Below are 19,907 nucleotides of genomic sequence, written 5' to 3'. Positions count from 1 at the left end.
TTACCCGAGCTCCTGTGTTGTCTCGTTAATATCCCGTGATGCTGCAAAATAAAAATTCAATGAGTAACGGGTTTTTTAAATTTTTTTTTATTAATTCTTATATGGGACATGTACCTGATGTCTTTTAAAAAAAATTAAAATAAATAAACATCGATGACTCATCTATAGGGCAACATTCAAATTTTTAACCAAAAAAAAAACCCGATCTCTTTAAACATGCCATGTTCTAAATCAACCATTGTTCCTAAATCAAGATGAAAAGTTTTTGCCAAAAAGTTGTTTGTAACTTTCTTTTTGTAAAGATATCATATTCGGTAAAGCATCATTTAACACATAATTTAAGAAATATAATATTGTCTATAAATTGTAGTGTTGTCAACGATTAACCGGTTAACCGGTTAACCGGTCGAACGACCGAATACCGAATAACAAAATCGCTAACCGGTTAACCGGACTTTTTTCAATTTTTGTAGATTTGATATAAATTTGAATTGAAATCATTAGATAGTTTTGTTTTAAATAAAAATTGTCGTCGTAGTAGCTAATTAGACAGATCAATTGTCCAGTATATTGATTGCAATTGTTAAATCTAAAAACATAAAATCAATTAGAACTTGTCTCTCAGCTCGCCCGGGGGCAGGATCTTAAAAAAACATATTAGTTTACATGTTTTTTTTAACAGTAACTTTAAATCAGTAATGCGATTAAATTTTATGATTTACTTCATAAGTTTGTTTTTGATTTTATTTTTTGTTGACCTACATCTAAATGTGCAACCTCCGTCGTGGAAGGCTTAGTTTTACTTGAAATGAAATTCTTGCTAAAAATTGTGAAATGCAAACCAATGTGAATGTTCTCAATGAATACGTGATAGTACGAGTAACATGCTTAAAGAAACAAGGAAACAGGTCGTGCGGTGACTGATAGTTGTTGATTTCTGTGTCATTTTGGTCTCTTGTGGAGAATTGTCTCATTGGCAATCATACCACATCTTCTTTTCGCCAGGAATCCTCAAAGCAAGCCGTGTAATGTCAAAGGACGATATTCAATTTTAAAAGCGTAATTTAATGATTAGGTTGTCAAATTGACACTCAAACTAAATCTTATATCTATGTGTAGGGTACTATTGATGAGGCTTCCAAACCCCAATCTAAACTATACCGGTTAACCGGTTAATCGGTCGAACGATTGTCCGAGTAACCGGTTAGGCAAAAGTGTACGATTTGACAACACTAATAAATTGTATAATAGAAGCGAGGAGCAAAATAGTGCAATGGTAATCAAAACATATTTGAAATGTCTTGTTCATAATGATATTTTAAATCCAATCAACAAGATCAGTTCTTTATTGAGCATTGTATATTTTTCATCATTTGAAAACCTCTGGGGCAACCGGGGATAGCAAAATGGTCGCTTAGATCTTCTACCGACCAACATTTAATCAAGTGGTCCTTTTTGCTGTTGGGGATGTAAAAGTACGGAAGTTCAGAATATGATACAACGTTAAGCAACCAACAATCAACAATCATTAATCAACATTTGAAGACAATAACTTAAATGTTTATTGCATGAATATGAATGATAATTTAACACTTATTAATAAGTATATAAAAGAAGGCACAATTTGCAGCAACTTAAGGCAATAAACCCATATGAGACTGAAATCAAACTTATTTTGGTGGATATTTTTAGAGGTGTTTATTATATTTACGACATTTTACATTTTGAAGGTTTTTTTTATAATTAAGCAAATTGCAAAAATAAATAGGTTATAATAATCACATGAAACAACACGAAATCGTTTATAGACAATATTTTTTATTTAATGTGTCTTAATGAAGTTCAAAAGATAAGAGTTCCTAAATATATATCTATAAAATCAAAGTTTAAATTAACTACATGTACCTTATTAAACATTGAACCAAATGTATATATTACCTCATGGATGAAGATAATCATTTTGCTATTTCAAAACTTGTTTTAAGATTTTAAACACTTAGCAACAATATATTATATACCTTCACTTGAACATCCAAAATTTAGAAGTTGAAGATTCGTAATTTCATATAGACTTTCCTCAGGATTTGTTGATCTATAGAAAAGGTAAAACGGATATTGTCAATAGTTAAATGTGAATCCTTCCGGCATTTAACAAAAAAACATAATCCTTCTTTTCGTAAGACAACCTTTTCTATATGCATATAACCAGAACATATCATTTAGGAGAACGGTTTAAGTAATCAAACTTATCCATAGAGACAATGAAATTATTAAAAGCGTAATAGTTTTCGATGCATACAATTGAATGTTGTGTTCGTTTTAACAGTATTCGGTCGATACTTCTGTTGTTTGGATATTCGTCCTCGGGATTCCATCACCTCAAAAGGCAGAACTGTGGTACTACACAGTACCGACCTGATTTATAACACATCTTGTTTACAATTATCCATGTTTTATTTTTAAAAGTATAAAGAAACAAATATTTCAACTTTCTTGTCTTAGGCGAAGTTGACCTTGAATGGTTTAATTTATTTTTATGGGTTTTGTTTGTCATGAAAGTTCTCAACAGTTTCTATTTAATTATCTTTCAAATATTTGGCTTTATGCAGATCAAAACAATGCAAAGCTATACTGTGTACATTATATTGACATCAAGCGTTAGTACATTTAAATCATAACAATGTAAATTAATATTCAATGCTGTGCTGCACAAGCGTCTACTTGGCCGAGAGTATAAAAAAACCAAAGTCACTATCACTAGTATGTCAAAACTAAGAGTCCCGCACGTTTTAGGTGCGTTAGTTAGGTATAAGAAGATGTGGTAAGAGTGCCGATGAGACAACTCTCCATCCACATAACAATTTATAAAATTTAACTGTTATTGGTCAAGGTACTGCCTTCAACACGGAGCATTGGCTCACACCGAACAACAAGCTAGAATGGGCCAAAAAAAAAACCACGTGTAAAACCATTCAAACGGGTAAACCAACGGTATATTATCTATATTAAAAACGAGAAACGAGAAACCTTCCAAACGAATAGCATTGCCTGTAGACACTAAATGGTATAAACTAACCAGGCTAACATACTTCACACGTTTTCTTACACGTTAAATATACATGTTAAAAAAGTGATGCAAACATGTACCAGCTTTAACGATCTTACCTTTTAAGTGTTGTGGTACCATCTCTTATGCATCTTGAAACTTCAGGTAAAGTATGTGAACGTTGTTTTGATAATAGAAACCCTAGGTAAAATAGATTAATTATTTAATTGAATGATATGGACTAAATATATAGATTCAAGATTCAATATTTTATTAAAGTCTCACTACTTGCAATACGTAATATACAGAACATACAGAGTATATACACAATATAAAACAGACAATACTCAAAAAGAAGATACAAGTTCCATTATAAAGAATTATGAGAGACTATAAAACAATTCCTATATAAAACTACTATTAGTTAAAATACACAAGATTATTTAAACAATTTCATCAAAGAATGTAAAAAGGTATTCCTTCTACTTAAAATATCAAAGCAGGTTTTGGCATCCATATCATAACAAGTAATGTTTTTAAATAAATAAACAAATGTATCATCATCAGACAAATCATTAAAATCTCCATTATATTTCATAGCTTCACTATATAAATTTAAAATAGCGCAAAGCTGCATATAAAGGGCATGATAATATTACATGTTTTTCGTCTTCTATGTTATCATTACATATAAAACACTCTTTCGTCTACATTTTTATTTTCATCGATGTGCCCCAATTTATAGATATACAGAAATGTGGTACAATATCTGATGAGGCAACTTTCGATCCGAGACTTCAGGAAACAGATTTGAATTCAATTGACTAAGTTTATCAATATATCACGCCGCAATTTAGTATTTTTGATATTTTATATGTTAGACAATTGGAGAAGGGATACGTACTGTTTTTCAAATTAAGAGATAACTGTATTGTATTTGAAGCTTTAAGGACGTCCATCGGTAGTTTTACTGTCGCAAATTTAGTTTACCTGGCGACGCGTAGCGGAGACAGGTAAACGGGTATTTGCGACAGTAAAACTACCGATGGACGTCCTTAAAGCTTCAAATACAATACAGTTATCTCTATTCTAATGCAAAACAAGTTCATATTTAAATTTCAATCATTATTTCAGTGTAAAATCTTCATTAATGAAAATTCCGCGAAAAGATGTTATCTTCTTTGGTCTCTACACTAGGTGACGTCATAGGTATGCTTCCGGCGTCAAACATAAACACCGGGCGTTTTCTGGCTTCTTTGCCGCTTCAAAATGTAATAATATTTGATAAAAAGAAGATTTGTAGGTGCAACATGTGCGTTTTTGGCTTATTATTGTAGAAATTACATGTCAATACATTCAGCAATTCAAAATGTCGGCTTCCTTAGTTACAGACAAGGAGATAGAGAATTTTACGCTAACTGTCATCCAATCAGAACCATTGATACAAAATAATTGCATTAGAATTAATAGTATATTTCATTTATTTTGTAATCCACATATGAAAATAAAGTTGAATTGCCAGACAAATGCTTATTGATAGTAAGATTGCAAATGCTGTCTTTTATCACTGTTTTCAATTGATTATTTCAACCCGTATCAATGGCGCCCAACGTGGAGCCAAACACGCCAATTCATAATAAAGAAATAAGATATATGACAGACATACAGCATTTGGCTTATTTAACTTATCTTGTTTTGAACATCAGGTCAAGCTACATGCATGTATTAGCGGACACATTTGACGGTTTGAATACAGTTTTAATCGCATACCTCCCACTGTTGTGAGATAAAGTGCACTGACAAGGTATAAACCTATTCTAGTCCAAATAATTATGACGTCTTGAAAGGCTATTATATTTTTTTTCTTTGACGCCTTACATCAACGTCATAACGCCAAACTCATATATTCAGTTGGACTTTGATAGGGAATTAACTGCTTTATAAAAACGTTTAGCTGATTTCTCCTCAAGATGCTTCATTTAAGGTGTATAAAATATATTTTTGAACCAAACTCGGTACATTTTGACCAACCTGAATTTCCGGATAATGTAAAACAATGGTTCCGGAAATTCGGGTTTTACCGAGTTTGGTGTAAAAATTATTTTATAATCTCCTAAAAAGAAATCCGACAAACGTTTTAAAAAATGCAGTCGACATGTTCCCGTCTCGGATGGAATTGTTACTTATGTTATTATTTCTGTAGGGATTAATTGGAAATATTTTCGTAAAACAAACACATAAAAGGTAAGAATTTTTATATATGCATTTTGTTTTAGCCTTCTTTGAAAATTTGATGGCTAAATTTGGTCTCAAAGTTGAGAGCAAAATATGCTCTCAAAGTCCAACCGAAAATGGCGACTTCAGCATTATGACGTCGAAGTAAGGCGTCAAAGAAAAAAAATATAATAGCCTTTCAAGACGTCATAATTATTTGGACTAAAACCTATTCGTGCTATTTCTACATACTACCATATGAAAGTCATATAAAGTAGCTAAGAATGTTTTCTCTTTGACAATTAACTGTAGAGAACGCCAAATCTACAATTTATGGTTGGTTAACAAAAAAACTTATTTTAAAATTTTCAATTATACATATCTTTGATATACTTCTAAACACATCAACACTACATTGTAAGTGCTCTATTTAGATTAGACATTGTCAAGATTCAAAGGAAGATAGCTTAATTCACAATTATTTGGTTGTGAAAGGCGTCATATTGTAAATAATGACTTACTCTGGACTAAAAGCAACGTTACCATGATCAACAGTACAGCTATTGATATCAACGAAATCCCGACAACTTGATCAGTGCGTATAAGAGTGCTCGGTTCAGCTGAAAATAGGAAGTTTCAATGCTGACAAATAAAACGATATTGATGAGGAGGTTGAAAAAAAAACATACCTTATACATACATCTAAACTTTTTTAACGTTTGAATTTTAAATAAGTTTTTTTCGGTCATAATTGATTGAATTATGCAGACCGTGACCTTTGGGTTCCATTTATATCTAATCAACATTTTGGCCACGAGCATCACGGAAAAGACATGTATTGTCAAAATGCGCATCTGGTGTAGGAAAATTGGTACCGTTAATGTTATTAGACTTTTTCAACAAAGGATTTCATTACCTTTTTTGTGTAGCAATATTGACTTTAAAAGTTCATCAGAATTTCCATGCTTATGATTATTAAACCAGACACATGGCTACAAAAAAATCATCAGTGCGGCTCAAATCAAGAAAGGCAAATATACTATATCAAGTATAAAACTGAAAACCATTTACATGATATAGGATGTAAAAATCGTTAAGTTTTCTCCAAATACTTCTCAGATAATATATTTCTTGGGTAAAATATCATTTAATGTAGTATTTTTTATTTGAAAATGTGTTCCCTTCTTAACTCTATTTTTTTTATTGTGAAACGAGATATATAATTATGTACACGGTTCAAAGATGTTCATGTCAATAAATGCATACCTCTGGTTACAAATCTAACTTCTGTACTTTCGGTCCGACCTAAATAATTTTCTGACAATATCTTGAATACGTATTCTGAAGAGGGGATTAGACTTTTAACATGTAACAAGTAAATATTTTGCTGATTTGCATATTCTTCAAATGGCATGTTTGAAAAATCTATGTCGTTCCTTCTTTTATACTGCACTGTAAAATTCTGTCTCGGTACCACACTCATATCTGGTATCCATGCAATAGACACGGTGGTAGATCCTTGGATTTTTGCAGCAATAGTTTTGACTTTTGTCGGTCTTGCTAAAAGTATACCACAGACAAATTTATATTAGTTGTCACTCTCATTTAATTGAAATGTTGAACTTAAATAAAGATAATTTCAAATTTAAATGCTGTTTAAGTATTATTTACAAAGAATTTACCGAAAAACGGAATAGTTACATTTACGAGTAAAACACACATGAAAAGAACAATGTAAATTGTAAATACGACTTAAAATTTGATCATGCTGATTGATGAATTAATTGTTGATTGCTTAACGTCCAGTGGCAAGAATTTTATGCATGTTCAGGACGAGAACGCATTTGAAAATAATTGTTCTTTTTATTTCACTTATAATCGAATGTTTGTGTTATTTATTTAAATCATATGACGTGTGTGTTTGTCTTGTTTAAGACTATTGTTCATGTCGAGAAACATTATGTAAATTAAGTAATAAAATACCATTTCAGACGTTGTTAACATTCCTTTTTGTTTAACTAAATGTAATCATAGTTTTGGTTCTTTAAAGCATATTTTTTTAATATAACTACTTACAGTGCACGGTCACGAGTACATACGATGAATATTTATATCCAACACTATTTCTAGCTGCACATCTATAAGAACCCCTATCTTCTTTTTTTGCATATCTTATAACTAACTGGTTGTTTGATAATGACCAGTTAGTTTGTCCTGTCCACTGATATTCACATTGTGGTCTACAGTTTGCAGAACAATTGATCAAAACGTGTTTATTCTCTTCCACTATAAATGACGTGCTATTTTGTGACAGTTGGACATCAAATGGGGCATCTGAAAATAAATAGTAAAACATGTTATCTTTGGAAATTGGAACAACAAGGAGTTTTTAAAGCATGTTACCGGTTAGTGTCCGTTGTAAATAAATAGTTTTAAACTATTCAATATCAGGAAACAAGTGCTTATATAATATGTATAAGGCAAAACAAAATATCATTGGTAGCCAGGGAACGTTATACCAAACCAGGGCGCCCTAACCGCGGATACGAACCTTTTCTTATATACACATATTGGTTTGAAATTGTTATAGTTTCTCAGTTTTTTATTAGAAAAAAAATACCAGCACAATACACAAAAAGTTCCAACATGAATATATATTTGGACAAATAAACTCATCATAGATACCTGAATTGAAATTTTATATTTGCGACAAAGCCTTATATACTTATAAATACTGTTATACCACTGTCCCAGGTTAGGGGGAGGGTTTGGATCCCACTAACATGTTCAACCCCGCCACATTATCTATATATGTGCCTGTCCCAAGTCAGGAGCCTGCATATTCAGTTGTTGTCGTTTGTTAATGTGTAACATATTTTTTTCGTTCATATTGTTACATAAATAAGGCCGTTAGTTTTCTCGTTTGAATTGTTATACATTGTCTTATCGGGGCCTTTAATAGCTGACTATGCGGTATGGGCTTTGCTAATTGTTGAAGGCCGTACGATGACCAATAGTTGTTAATGTCTGTGTCATTTTGGTCTTTTGTGGATAGTTGTCTCATAGGCAATCATACCACATCTTCTTTTTTTCTTTTTACTTTCCTGTTTTTCATCAACACTCCAATAACAATTTATATATTTAGTTAATCAGATATTGTGCATATAACTCTACTTTCTAAATTTCACAATAAGAAATGTAGTTTATGATTCTGATGTTTGGTTTCAGCTCTACAGTATGTGGGTTTTAACTTGTGAATGCTGTATCTTTATCTTTACATTCTTTAACTCGTTATCTATTCCATAAGCACGAGATAATAATTTTTGATACCAAGAGGGGTAAAATAAAAAAATAAAGAAAATATTAAATCTCAAATTAAAAACATGCTCTTGCAAAAAACCTAAAACTGCATATGAACATAATTACGACGAGGTGAGAAAAAAAACAACTTAATTTACAACTTCATTTATAGAAATGTCGTTATACAATTGGATTCGTTCTACTCAAAAGTTAATACTCCAACCATTCTGAAATGAGTGCATAATGTTCATGACTATTGTACAATTTGATGGGGAAAATGTATCGAGTACGCTTGTGATCAACATTTAAAAAACAAAACTTTCGAAGGATTTTGAAATCATAAATTGATAAAACTCAAAGAACTATTTACATATCAACCAATATAGTTATAAAGCATCATTCTTTTTATTCATTTTCAATGAAACTTTTTTCATATGTTTTTTACTGTTGAAAAGTGGATAGGCTATAGTCTGTTTGTCTATTTTGTTCCATAGGGACTTTAATTTAAGTCCTTCGATTTTACTTAGCAACCCGATACAAAATACTTGCAGTTTACAATAACTGTTGATTTTACTTAGCAAACCAATACAAAATACTTGCAGTTTACAATTACTGTAAATGATTTCTCTTTAAATCCAATCTCATTGGTTGCTGTACATTTGTATTCGCCATGATGTTTCCTCTCTAATGAATATTCATAAAAATATGACGTCGCATGTGTTCTGTTGTCTGGATATGTCCACGTATAGTTACATACAGGATTGCAATCAGCCGAACATATTATCATGCTTATCGAACCACCTTCTGTTCTTGTATATATTTCTGTTGAAGGGGATATGTCAACGGTCTTTGGTGCATCTTGAATTAAAAAGAAGTTATTACGAAGAATGTCCATGCCAATGGTTTAAATAACATGCTGGTAATTTTCATATTTTGAAATACAAGTAGGTAATACGAAATTTGTCGATCATCAATATTATTAGCGTAAACGCCGTATCGTAACGACACATAAGCTACGATTAATACCCCCTCCCGCCCCAAAAAAACCCAAACAAACAAAACACAAACAATCAAACAAACAAACAAAAGAAAATCATTTTGTTTCAAGTATTGATAAATATTAATATTATGATTATGAAATGAGATTTCATCACACGCAGTCAATGTGGACTATATTTGTAAAAACAAGCTTACAGACATCGCTGATGTTTTATATCATGTATTATTGACTTGCAACTAAACTATTTAACCTCATGTGAACCAGTACTCATGTGAACTTCAATTCAATCCTTAAACTCGAAATGGATTATGCACATATTAGGCGAAATCAATTAAAGGAAAAGAATGTCAATGTTAAAAGATAAATAAGGATGAACTGTTTCGTGAGGTGAAAGGGATGATGAACAGAACCTTTGAGTCTATAGCAGGAATTCAAACAGACCCATGAATAATAAAATCAAACGACACGTGGTCGGCACATGGTCGCTATGTTTTATATGACAATTTAGGTTTATATCGGGTTGTTGAGTATTCTTTTAGCGCGTTCATTCGACTCTATCAGTTTTTCACTACGAATATACCATTGATTTATTTGCGGGTGGGAGTACATTCGTGTCCATATCTGCTTCATAATCCTTTATTGTAATTCATTGGTCAATTCCAAAATTACACCACAAAATGCTATGGGGCATCTGATCATAATTATATTTGGATTTCCGTTTAAACAGAGCATGGAGTTTTTAAATGGCGACAGCACCGTTTACAATAACTATTTCCTATTATCAAAGTTGCCTTTTGTAATGAAAAACACGTTATATAAATATACAGGTGTTATGTTTTAATACACATCATAAGATGTAGTATGATTGCAATTGAGACAATTCGCCACAAGAAACTTAATGACATAGAAGTTTGTGTCTGTGAAAGATATGTACCTAAATATCAATCTATTTTCTTAATTAACCTATTTTACCGCTACTTATTTAAATTTCCTTGAGAACAAAATATTCACGACTTACACAATACTTTAATGGTAATGTATTTACTGCTGTCTGTTCGTATGCTGTTATTGGCTTGACACTGATATCTTCCAGATTGAGAGATGGTAATATTTTTTAGTATGAGCTCAGCTCCGTCGTTCTTATAATTTTGTCCAATCCATTGGAAAGTGCAGATTGGCCAGCAAACAGCAGAACAAGTGACATTTTCTACTGTACCCCCTTGTGTTATTTTATATTCAGTAGATGAAGGCGACACTGTTACATATGACAACACTAAAAAGAAACTAAATTCTTTTAATTAAAGTTCATGTTTGTTTTTAACAAACTGTATTGTAACAGGCTTTCATATCTAGAATATATTTATTGTTATGTTCATACAATGAAAATATTAGGGCGCACACAATTCCCTTAACGGGCCCAAAACATTGTATTCAATAATATATATAAAATATAAACAAGGAGCAATCATTTGGTTTCAATAGCATGTCTTTCAAATTCCTTCAAATTGAATATTATCATCCTTTTTTCAAGTTTAGATTTTCAAAAATTATGGTGTTAGTAGCTTTCAATTTCATCGACTAACAAGAATGTGTCCATATTACACGAATGTCCCACTTGCACCATCATTTGCTATGTTGAGTGGACCATGAAATTGGGGTAAAATCTCTAATTTGGCATTAAAATTAGAAAGATCATATCATAGAGAACATGTATACTATGATTCAAGTTGATAGGGCTTCAGCTTTATCCAAGACTAAATTGACCAACAACTTTAATCTGAAACTTGCACTATCAATTTCTATGTTCAGTGGACTATGAAATTGGGGTCAAAACTATAATTTGGAATTAGAATTAAAAAAAAACTTATCATAAGGAACATGTGTACTAAGTTTCAAGTTGATTGGACTTCAACTTCATCAAACACTACCTTGACAAAAAAAAAATAACATGAAGTGGGACAAAAGGACGGACAGACGAACAGACGGAAGAACAGACGGACGCACAGACCAGAAAACATAATGCTCCTCTACTATCGAAGGTGGGGCATAACAATTTGTGTGTTCTTTTTGCAAAATTAATATAACTTCTTTTCTACTGCTTCGACTCTATATCTGCGTTTATCAAACTTTTATGTTATGATGTATTAAAATGTCATATTTTTCTGAAGATTAATTGTGCTTTGCAAAACTATATTATTTGATATTGATTTTACGAAAGCCTGAAAACATAAGCAGAAAAAATTTACAAGAACTGAAATGGACACATACATGTACTGAAATTTGTTATCTTAGGAATGCCGCATTGTTGTTATGTTATACAAAAACCTTAAGAATAATGTAGAAGGGTTAAACAAAATGAAGATAAGTTTAAAAACGTCGGAAGCAAACATATCACAAGCTCAGTGTAACAACTACTCTGGTATTTGTATGGTTATCTGGGTAAGCACAGAGTGTTTTCATATATGCATTTACTGTTGATCGATCCCGATCAGTTTAGTAGTCAATGCCTCGCTACTGGTTTTACTTATTGCATATTGTGATTTTTGTACTAAGTCAAAGGCAGCTATTGATTTAAAACTCAGGTTAAACAATAACAGGCCGCGCTCAAGGAAATACAAATATTCTAAAAGGCAGATGCTATACTGAATTAATAGTTAGGAATATAATTTTGGTTGGATACGTATACTATTTCGAGGTCAATAAACTTGTCTAAATGACTTGTTTCCGATCGCTTGACAAAATACATATATAGATTAAGTATTTTCAATATACTTGTGTATACAAATTGTTTTATTTATATCTTCCTGCTTGGTTACTATTTTTATCAAATGACTTCCACCTTATGGTGTTTGTTCAAACTTCCTAAAGAAAGAAGACAGAAGATCACTACACCCAAACTTCCTTCAAATGGCATATACTTATACATGTTTATATTTCTTATACCACTCACACTATATAATGTATATTATAATATAATCAGGTCTTTTGGTTGTTCTTCGCTATTGATTGTTTATAAGTTGATAAAAATCATACCTAACAGTGATAACTACAATAAACTGAACAATTTAATTCAATTCAATACACACAATTTTAAAACGACAACTATGATTATTAGTATAGTAATTTAATCGTATTACATATTACTCACATATCATTTTAATATCAATCATAAATTTGCAAAAATGTTTAAAACAGATTAAATAATAAATTGACCAGAATATGAAAAATAAAAACAATCATCTAAACTGCCAATAAAAGAAGAAGTAAAAGTCCTTTTACAAATCATCTAACAAAAATCTATAACCGTAAACACACACTAAATTGAATTGAAAAAAAGAGTGTATTTAGATTTGAAAAAATTGTGAACAAGAAGGCCTATGGGAATGAAACTGTTATATTTAAAAACACTTTGTCAGTACTCGTGTTTGCAATCTTTATATGTTTAATGTCATATGGTATATATAACTTGTCTTTGGTGTGTTTAGTGTATTGTTTTTTAGTCATTTGGAAATATTTTTTGGGGGTTACGACATTGACAGCTTGTTTTCGACTTACATGAATGAGTTTGAATATCACTTTGGTATGTTTTGACTATCATTTAGAAGGATCTTTAAATTTTACTTGTCACTTTTTTATTTTGTACGTTGTACGTATACAGCTTGTCATTATGTTAAGACAACAGTCGTATATATTAAACTTTTAAAAGATTTTCGTGTATTTCAGTTGCTGTTCAATTGACGTAGACATATGCTATGATTTTTCATTTCAGTTTTATTTTAAAATGTATAGGTCAGTACTATATTATATACCAGCAGGCCTCACTGTTGTGCTATTACCATATTGACCGTTATCTCCGTTAACCTCACAGTAAAACGTTTCATCATTTTTAGGCGTTGAACTAGGTGTATAATTCCATGTAACTGTATTATTCATCAAATCACAACAGTATCCATCCCCAAAATTGCACCTTCCAAAATTATCTTGTCCGGGAAAGTACTTTCTTATGTTTCTGTACAATTGAGAACATCTGACTCTGCCTATTATACTCGAGTTTCTAACAAATGAAACAAACGCCGCATTTGCAATGGGTTCGTCTTTTTTGCAAATAAGTTTAATGTCGACGAATGCAGAAACATAGTTCGGAGAGGCCGATAGTGTGACACACATAATGTGTTCTGAAATTGAAAATACGTTTAAAAAATATGTAGAGGTTTTTAGTCATTGTATTGCATTGAATTTAAAGTGTATAATTGGTTTTTTTTGGGGGATTGCTTGACCCTTATGGATGTAATTGTGCAATAAAGATATAAGATAAATATTATATAATACTTTTTTGTGAAGTACAAGTAAAAACAAAACACAAAATGATTCAAAATAACTAAAAAGTCAAATTCTTAAATATCAATTGTATGTATTAAAGGATAAACAGTTGATGCTTCGTTATCTGGATGACACAACAATCATTATCAGTCATTCATGAACATCAGATCATTTTAGAGCGTTGACGAAAAAAATATATAACTCTATAACAGTACTTATCTTATTGACACTGATAACATAGTATCCGTCTACTTTGAATTTATTTGTCAATTAAACGTTATTTTCATTATACGATCCTACATGTTCTTTGCGATGGAGAACTAAATGTCTCGGTGTATAATATGTGTTAACTTTAATTTTTTAAATCCTTTCGTTAAATGACATTTTGATTAAATCTTAAAACTTTATCTATTGATAATGATGAAAACGCTTATTTCACGTTTAACCTATTATGATTCGCATGAGCAGTAGTCCATTTTATCCGAATCGGACCAGTATTTTGCCAAAAAAAGACAACCTGTTGTTAAAGTGTTAATAGGCATCGATACTTGGAAAAAAACTATTGATCAAGAAAAACACGAATAAAAGAGGATACAGGTAATTCGTCACGAGAGAACAACCAAACGGAATAAAAAATCTTGAGGTACTAAAGCGATAACAATAGACAGGTGTACATACGATATGTAAATCTTCTAAATAGTTGTTGAAATTGTACAAAGATTATTGAAGATAAAACTCCGTTAGTTAAAGTAATTAAAAAAGTGACAACGACTTACAGGGTCCATTCATAGTTTAACTCATACATTTCGAACAAATTTATCATAGTACTGACGTTTTATAAAGAAAGTACATGCTTGTTTTTTTTTTTTTTTTATAAATATGCACATTTTATATTTTTTCGTGTTGCCCAAGTTGACATTTTTTTATATATCAAACCAAAGTATCTTCAGTTCGGATAGTAAGTCAATTTAGCCCGAAACAAGCCATGCATATATTAGAAAAAAATCTACAAAAAAACCCGATGCAATTGACGACCAATTTTGAAGATGACTTAATATAAAATGTAAAAGGGATAACATCTTATAATGTTCACGTACAGTTTATTTAATAAAATCCAAACTAAGAGTACTTTAAGGGTAATCATAGCGTACGTTAAAGGATAAACCCATTGCCTTTGTATATGTGTACATTGTGCGTTTGAGATTGTCAGTGCAAGGTGTAACAACTTCTGACCATTGTTGTCGTAAAAAAAATAAACAGTTTTTTGTAAAAGATAAGAAAACGCAAGCGTAGACTTACCTTGCAGTATATAAATAGTTAAAATTTTCAACAGTAGGCAATGCATCCTTCCCCTTCAGAAAATGATAAAGATAGTATCATTAATACTGGATTACATGTATTACATTACACTGTGAATTATATTAAGGTACGTTGTAAATAGAGAAGATATATTTCTAAAGTACTTAACTTACTAGTTTACATTTAACAATACCATATTTACATTCATTAACATAATTCAAACTAGTTTAAACTAGCTTTTAATAATTTGTGTTGCAAATTAGCAGGTCGAGTAAGATTACATTTTTTTGTCTTTCTGAAGCGGAACATATTGTGGTAACATTACAAAAACAAATCACCTCCTTTAATTGTGCACGTCCGAAGCACAGAATTATAACCCATTTTATTAGGGGGGAAAATGAAACACAAATAAGTAAATACAATAACCCTTGGCTGCATGTTTTACCTACAACGTCAGAAAGTTTCTAATACCTTTTGAAAATTAATTTTAAAGCATTATTCTTAATGTATTATTCAAGATATTTTCGAAGCATCTTACACTCATTTATTTCTATTTTACATGTCTAGGGCACTATATTGCTGTTAAAGATAATTTCTAAATACTGCATATCTAACATGTCTAAAAATGAATGCTATCATTTATACGCTGTTGCGTCAGAAGCGCTTTTCGGAATAAATATTTAAAAGGAAAGTTGAAACCTATAAAATTGGGTGCAAATCATATATAAATACATGAATAATCATGGAGTGATATGACAAAAGAGATGTAAAATTAATGGCCACTATTTTAGGTCTACATTGCCTGATGAAGTATCACCATAAGTATAACAGTTAGTTTGAAATATATCAACCGCCAGATTAATTGCATTTTACCAAAAAGTATACATTTATTTGCAAATTTTCAATTGGTGTCTTAAAAAACCTCTGATCGGGATTGTTAAGAGTAGTCGTTATATTAGTTGCAGGTTGTAAATTTTTTTAAAATAGAAACACTTATACAGAGAGAGCAATCAAAAACAATCAGTCAAAAAAGAAATGAAAACATTATGGCCAAAAAGATTGCAATGAAATGGTTCATTTTTTTCAGCCAAATTAAATGACGAAAAATTTACCAAACTAAAGAAATTTAAGGGAAGACCATATCAAATATAGTTTGGATAGCATTGAAACGAAAGAAGTGTATAATAAAGCTAAAGCATCTACACCGGGATATATAAACCTAGTCATTTTGAATATTTGTAAATTTAATGAACATGTTGAAGCATTTTTCAAAGAAAAACATATACACAATTCATTAAAACACAAACATGCAATGTATTTGAATGATGTGCAACCGAAACAGTGGTTTTAAAAAATATACGAATGTACACAGCGTGTGTCATTTGAAAATATTTCATTATTTCCTTTCGAATTATAACAGTTGAAATTCCAAATCAAAAACCGAAATTCTAAAAGAAAAAGAAAAAAGTTGCAAAATACTTCTTTAGAAATCAATTCTTTTGGTTTAAAATCGCAGTTTTTTTTTAAATATTTGAACTAAAAAGGGTAAATACATTAGAAAGACACTTTTCAATCATAAATAAATAGTAACACATACATTTTGTTAACAATTACAAGAAGATATGTTAGTTTGAAAATTAAAAAGAAATAGTCAATGCTTCATTGTAACCTAATAAATTATGCTTATTTCTTATCGCAGTTTTACAAATATTTGAATTAAATGGGTAAATACATTAATTAGTAAGACATTATTCAATCATTATTCAATCATGAATTAATAGTAACATAAACATTTTGTTAACAAGTACAAGACGATATGAAAGATATGAAAATTAAAAAGAAATTGTCAATGCTAACCTAAATAATAATGCCTATCTCTACAGGTTAATTATTTGAATGTGTAGATCCACCATCTATCTAGCTGACTTAAAAACATGCGATCCTGGCACTGTTTAATATATTCAATAAAACACTTCTAGTATAAAATGTTTTCGTTATATGACGAGAAGACATGCAACTATATCGCGCAGTGTAAAATCTTCCGGTTTGTATTAAAAGTGCTTTATGAATTTTATTTTTACATTAAGTACCTTTATAAGTGACTGACGAAGTGGGCAGGCTTTAAACGAATGTAATAGTCGTTCTATCATTTCCTGATGTAATTAAGACAACAAGTGTCGAGAGAAATGGCGCTTGTGATATTATTTTTACTTAAGTCTACGGGGTTAGATTGTGACCTTGTGACATTTTTACCTATATATTGTGTCTTTTTTGTTTTGTTCACGCATTATTATCAATATTATTAAATTTGATGCTACTGTCGTACAAATGAGAGGTTTAGCGCTATTAAACCAGGTTCAATCCACCATTTTCTACATTTGAAAATGCCTTTACCAAGTAAGGAATATGACAGTTGTTGTCCATTCGTTTGATGTGTTTTGTCATTTGATTTTGCCATTTGATTAAGGACTTTCCAATTGAATTTTTAGTATTTTTGTGATTTTACTTTTTAGACATTGACCGAGATTCTACAAACTGATGGTATCCAACAACAAAAAGGAAAGAGCTTTAAATTAGAGTAGGTCTGGCTTGCTTCTGTCACTTGAACCATATTTCATCATTATGTGTTCAGGGTATACTTATTATCTGGTGCAAATTTGTCCTTTCTTATCTAACTCCTTATAAACAAATACCAAATAAATCGATAATTTGGTTTATTTTTAAGATAAACCTTCACCAGCATCAACCAAAAGAAATTATGAAAGCACAGAATCGGATCAGGAGCTTAACCCTTTCCTCCATAATGACGCCTTTTGACGCCTCCCCCTTTACTCCATAATGACGCCTTTTGACGCCTCCCCCTTTACTCCATAATGACGCCTTTTGACGCCTCATTTACTATCTCAGATGAAACGCATTTTTCTCGAGTAATCCGTGTCAGATTTTACCAAAGTTGTATCCAAAATAAGAAATATAATTTCGTTAATAAATGGTGTTAATTGTGTTGCTGAATAATTGTTTATCAACGTGAATTATAATTTTAAACTTGTTGTTTTTTTTTTTAAACGCCGTCGCCATTTTGTCTCACTTTTTGTTGACAACTTTTCAAAGCAGCCGAAATCGAATTAAATTCGATTGCTGTCATGAGTTAATTAATAAAATTAATAAAACTGTCAATTAAATGCACTATCTTCATTTTGTACGATATATTTTGAAGTGAATGAGTGCTGGTAAGATTTTTTGAATTTCTAAAATGATGAAGATCAAGTCGATGTGAGTCCAAGTTTAAAGCAACAAGAAAATTGCACTCAGATGCTCTATAAAACGTAATTGTGCTTAAAATAACATTTTGAATATCAGGAATTCATTTAAGAAATGAAAGATATGCAGTCGATGTCATACCGTTCTGTTTTCCGACACATTTTGGACAAGAAGTTTGATACCGTGTAAAATGTAAACATGTGAATTCTTTGGAGAATCCCTTTTCAGACTTCCGGCGATTACGCATCAACGAGTCATACAGTGGGCGGGAACATATAACTATTATCAACCAGAAAAAAATAAACCTTTCATTGCATTTTTATGATATATCTTATGAAAATTGAATCAATTAAGCCCTAAAAAATATTGAAAAATTTAACGTAAATAACCAGTTTTCAACTTTTTCCTCTCGGACTTCAAAACCCCGCCCACAACGTGGAATCAACAAAGTAGTACCCCACTTGCACCGCTGTTTTTGCATAAAAAAGACGAAATCCTTTTATTCTTGTACTTTATTTCAATAAAAACATCCATACAGTATTCCGTGAACTTCTATGTTCATGATGTATCATTTTGCCAAAAAAATACACAGCTTTTACTTTTGTGTACTTGGAGATTCATTTTGGGTAATAAAACATGGCCGACTGAAGAAATGGATATTTTCCTTTCTTCCCAATCCTCGCAATTTTCGGGATTCGGATTATCAGATTTGGAGGACGAAAGTGAAAGTCCGGGTTCTGTTAGCCCACCTAGTTCAGTGAGAACATCAGACTTATCATTTGATGAAGAATCTGATGGAGCTTCAGATCTTTCTGACAAAAACCCTGATTCCGATATTGAGGAAGACAATGATGAATTGCCGGAAAGTGATGGCGAGCTCGATTCACAGCTAAGTGAAATACCTAGCAGCCAACTCACTAGTACATCTGATGATGACTTTTGGTGAGAACAGCTGGAGGATATAGATATCCTAGATTTTAGTGAAATGACAGGTCCTGTGCACATGTTGCAATTGAATGCACAAGCTGTTGACTTTTTTCAGTTGTTTTTTGAAGAGCGATTCTTTCAACATCTAGCAAAGCAAACAAACCTGTATGCACAACAAACTTCCAAAAATGACCAGCATTGGGAAGAGGTAAACACAATTTTATCATATAATCAAATATTGAGATTGGTTTATGATTCATGTCTTATAAATGAAACTGTCCCCCATCAATCTCATCTTTTTCTTTAAAATCTTCTATGAACCTGGCAAAAAGGGATGGTGGGGAGTCGAGAAGATATCTTTTCTATAAGTAGAGTTTAATAGAGGGTTATGTTGATAATTTTTGAGGTAAGTGCTGGTATTATAAGGGGTAAAATAATGTACTCGTATCTAAGACCTGGGGCGGATCCAGCCATTTATAAAATGGGGAGGTTGGGTTCAAACTACATGTCCTGATTCAGATGTATTAATCATCACACCAA

At 31.3% G+C, this 19,907-nt stretch overlaps 1 protein-coding gene across 1 annotated transcript; it reads right to left on the bottom strand.

Moving 5' to 3' along the window:
• Positions 1-17,179, bottom strand: LOC134722889 (carcinoembryonic antigen-related cell adhesion molecule 5-like). Its single transcript, XM_063586523.1, has 11 exons — positions 17,037-17,179; positions 15,180-15,232; positions 13,370-13,735; positions 10,579-10,833; positions 9,161-9,418; positions 7,337-7,594; positions 6,527-6,820; positions 5,782-5,880; positions 3,166-3,247; positions 2,019-2,092; positions 1-41 (listed from the first exon to the last, which is right to left on the bottom strand). The coding sequence occupies exons 2-11, from the start codon at positions 15,223-15,225 to the stop codon at positions 1-3; spliced, it is 1,773 nt and encodes a 590-aa protein (XP_063442593.1). The 5' UTR covers positions 15,226-15,232; positions 17,037-17,179.
• Positions 17,180-19,907: the final 2,728 nt, after the last annotated feature.

This window comes from Mytilus trossulus, chromosome 6 (assembly GCF_036588685.1).
Source record: "Mytilus trossulus isolate FHL-02 chromosome 6, PNRI_Mtr1.1.1.hap1, whole genome shotgun sequence".
Lineage (NCBI taxonomy): Eukaryota > Metazoa > Mollusca > Bivalvia > Mytilida > Mytilidae > Mytilus > Mytilus trossulus.
Note: the sequence above shows the minus strand (reverse complement) of the source record. Positions and strands in the feature narration are given on the sequence as shown.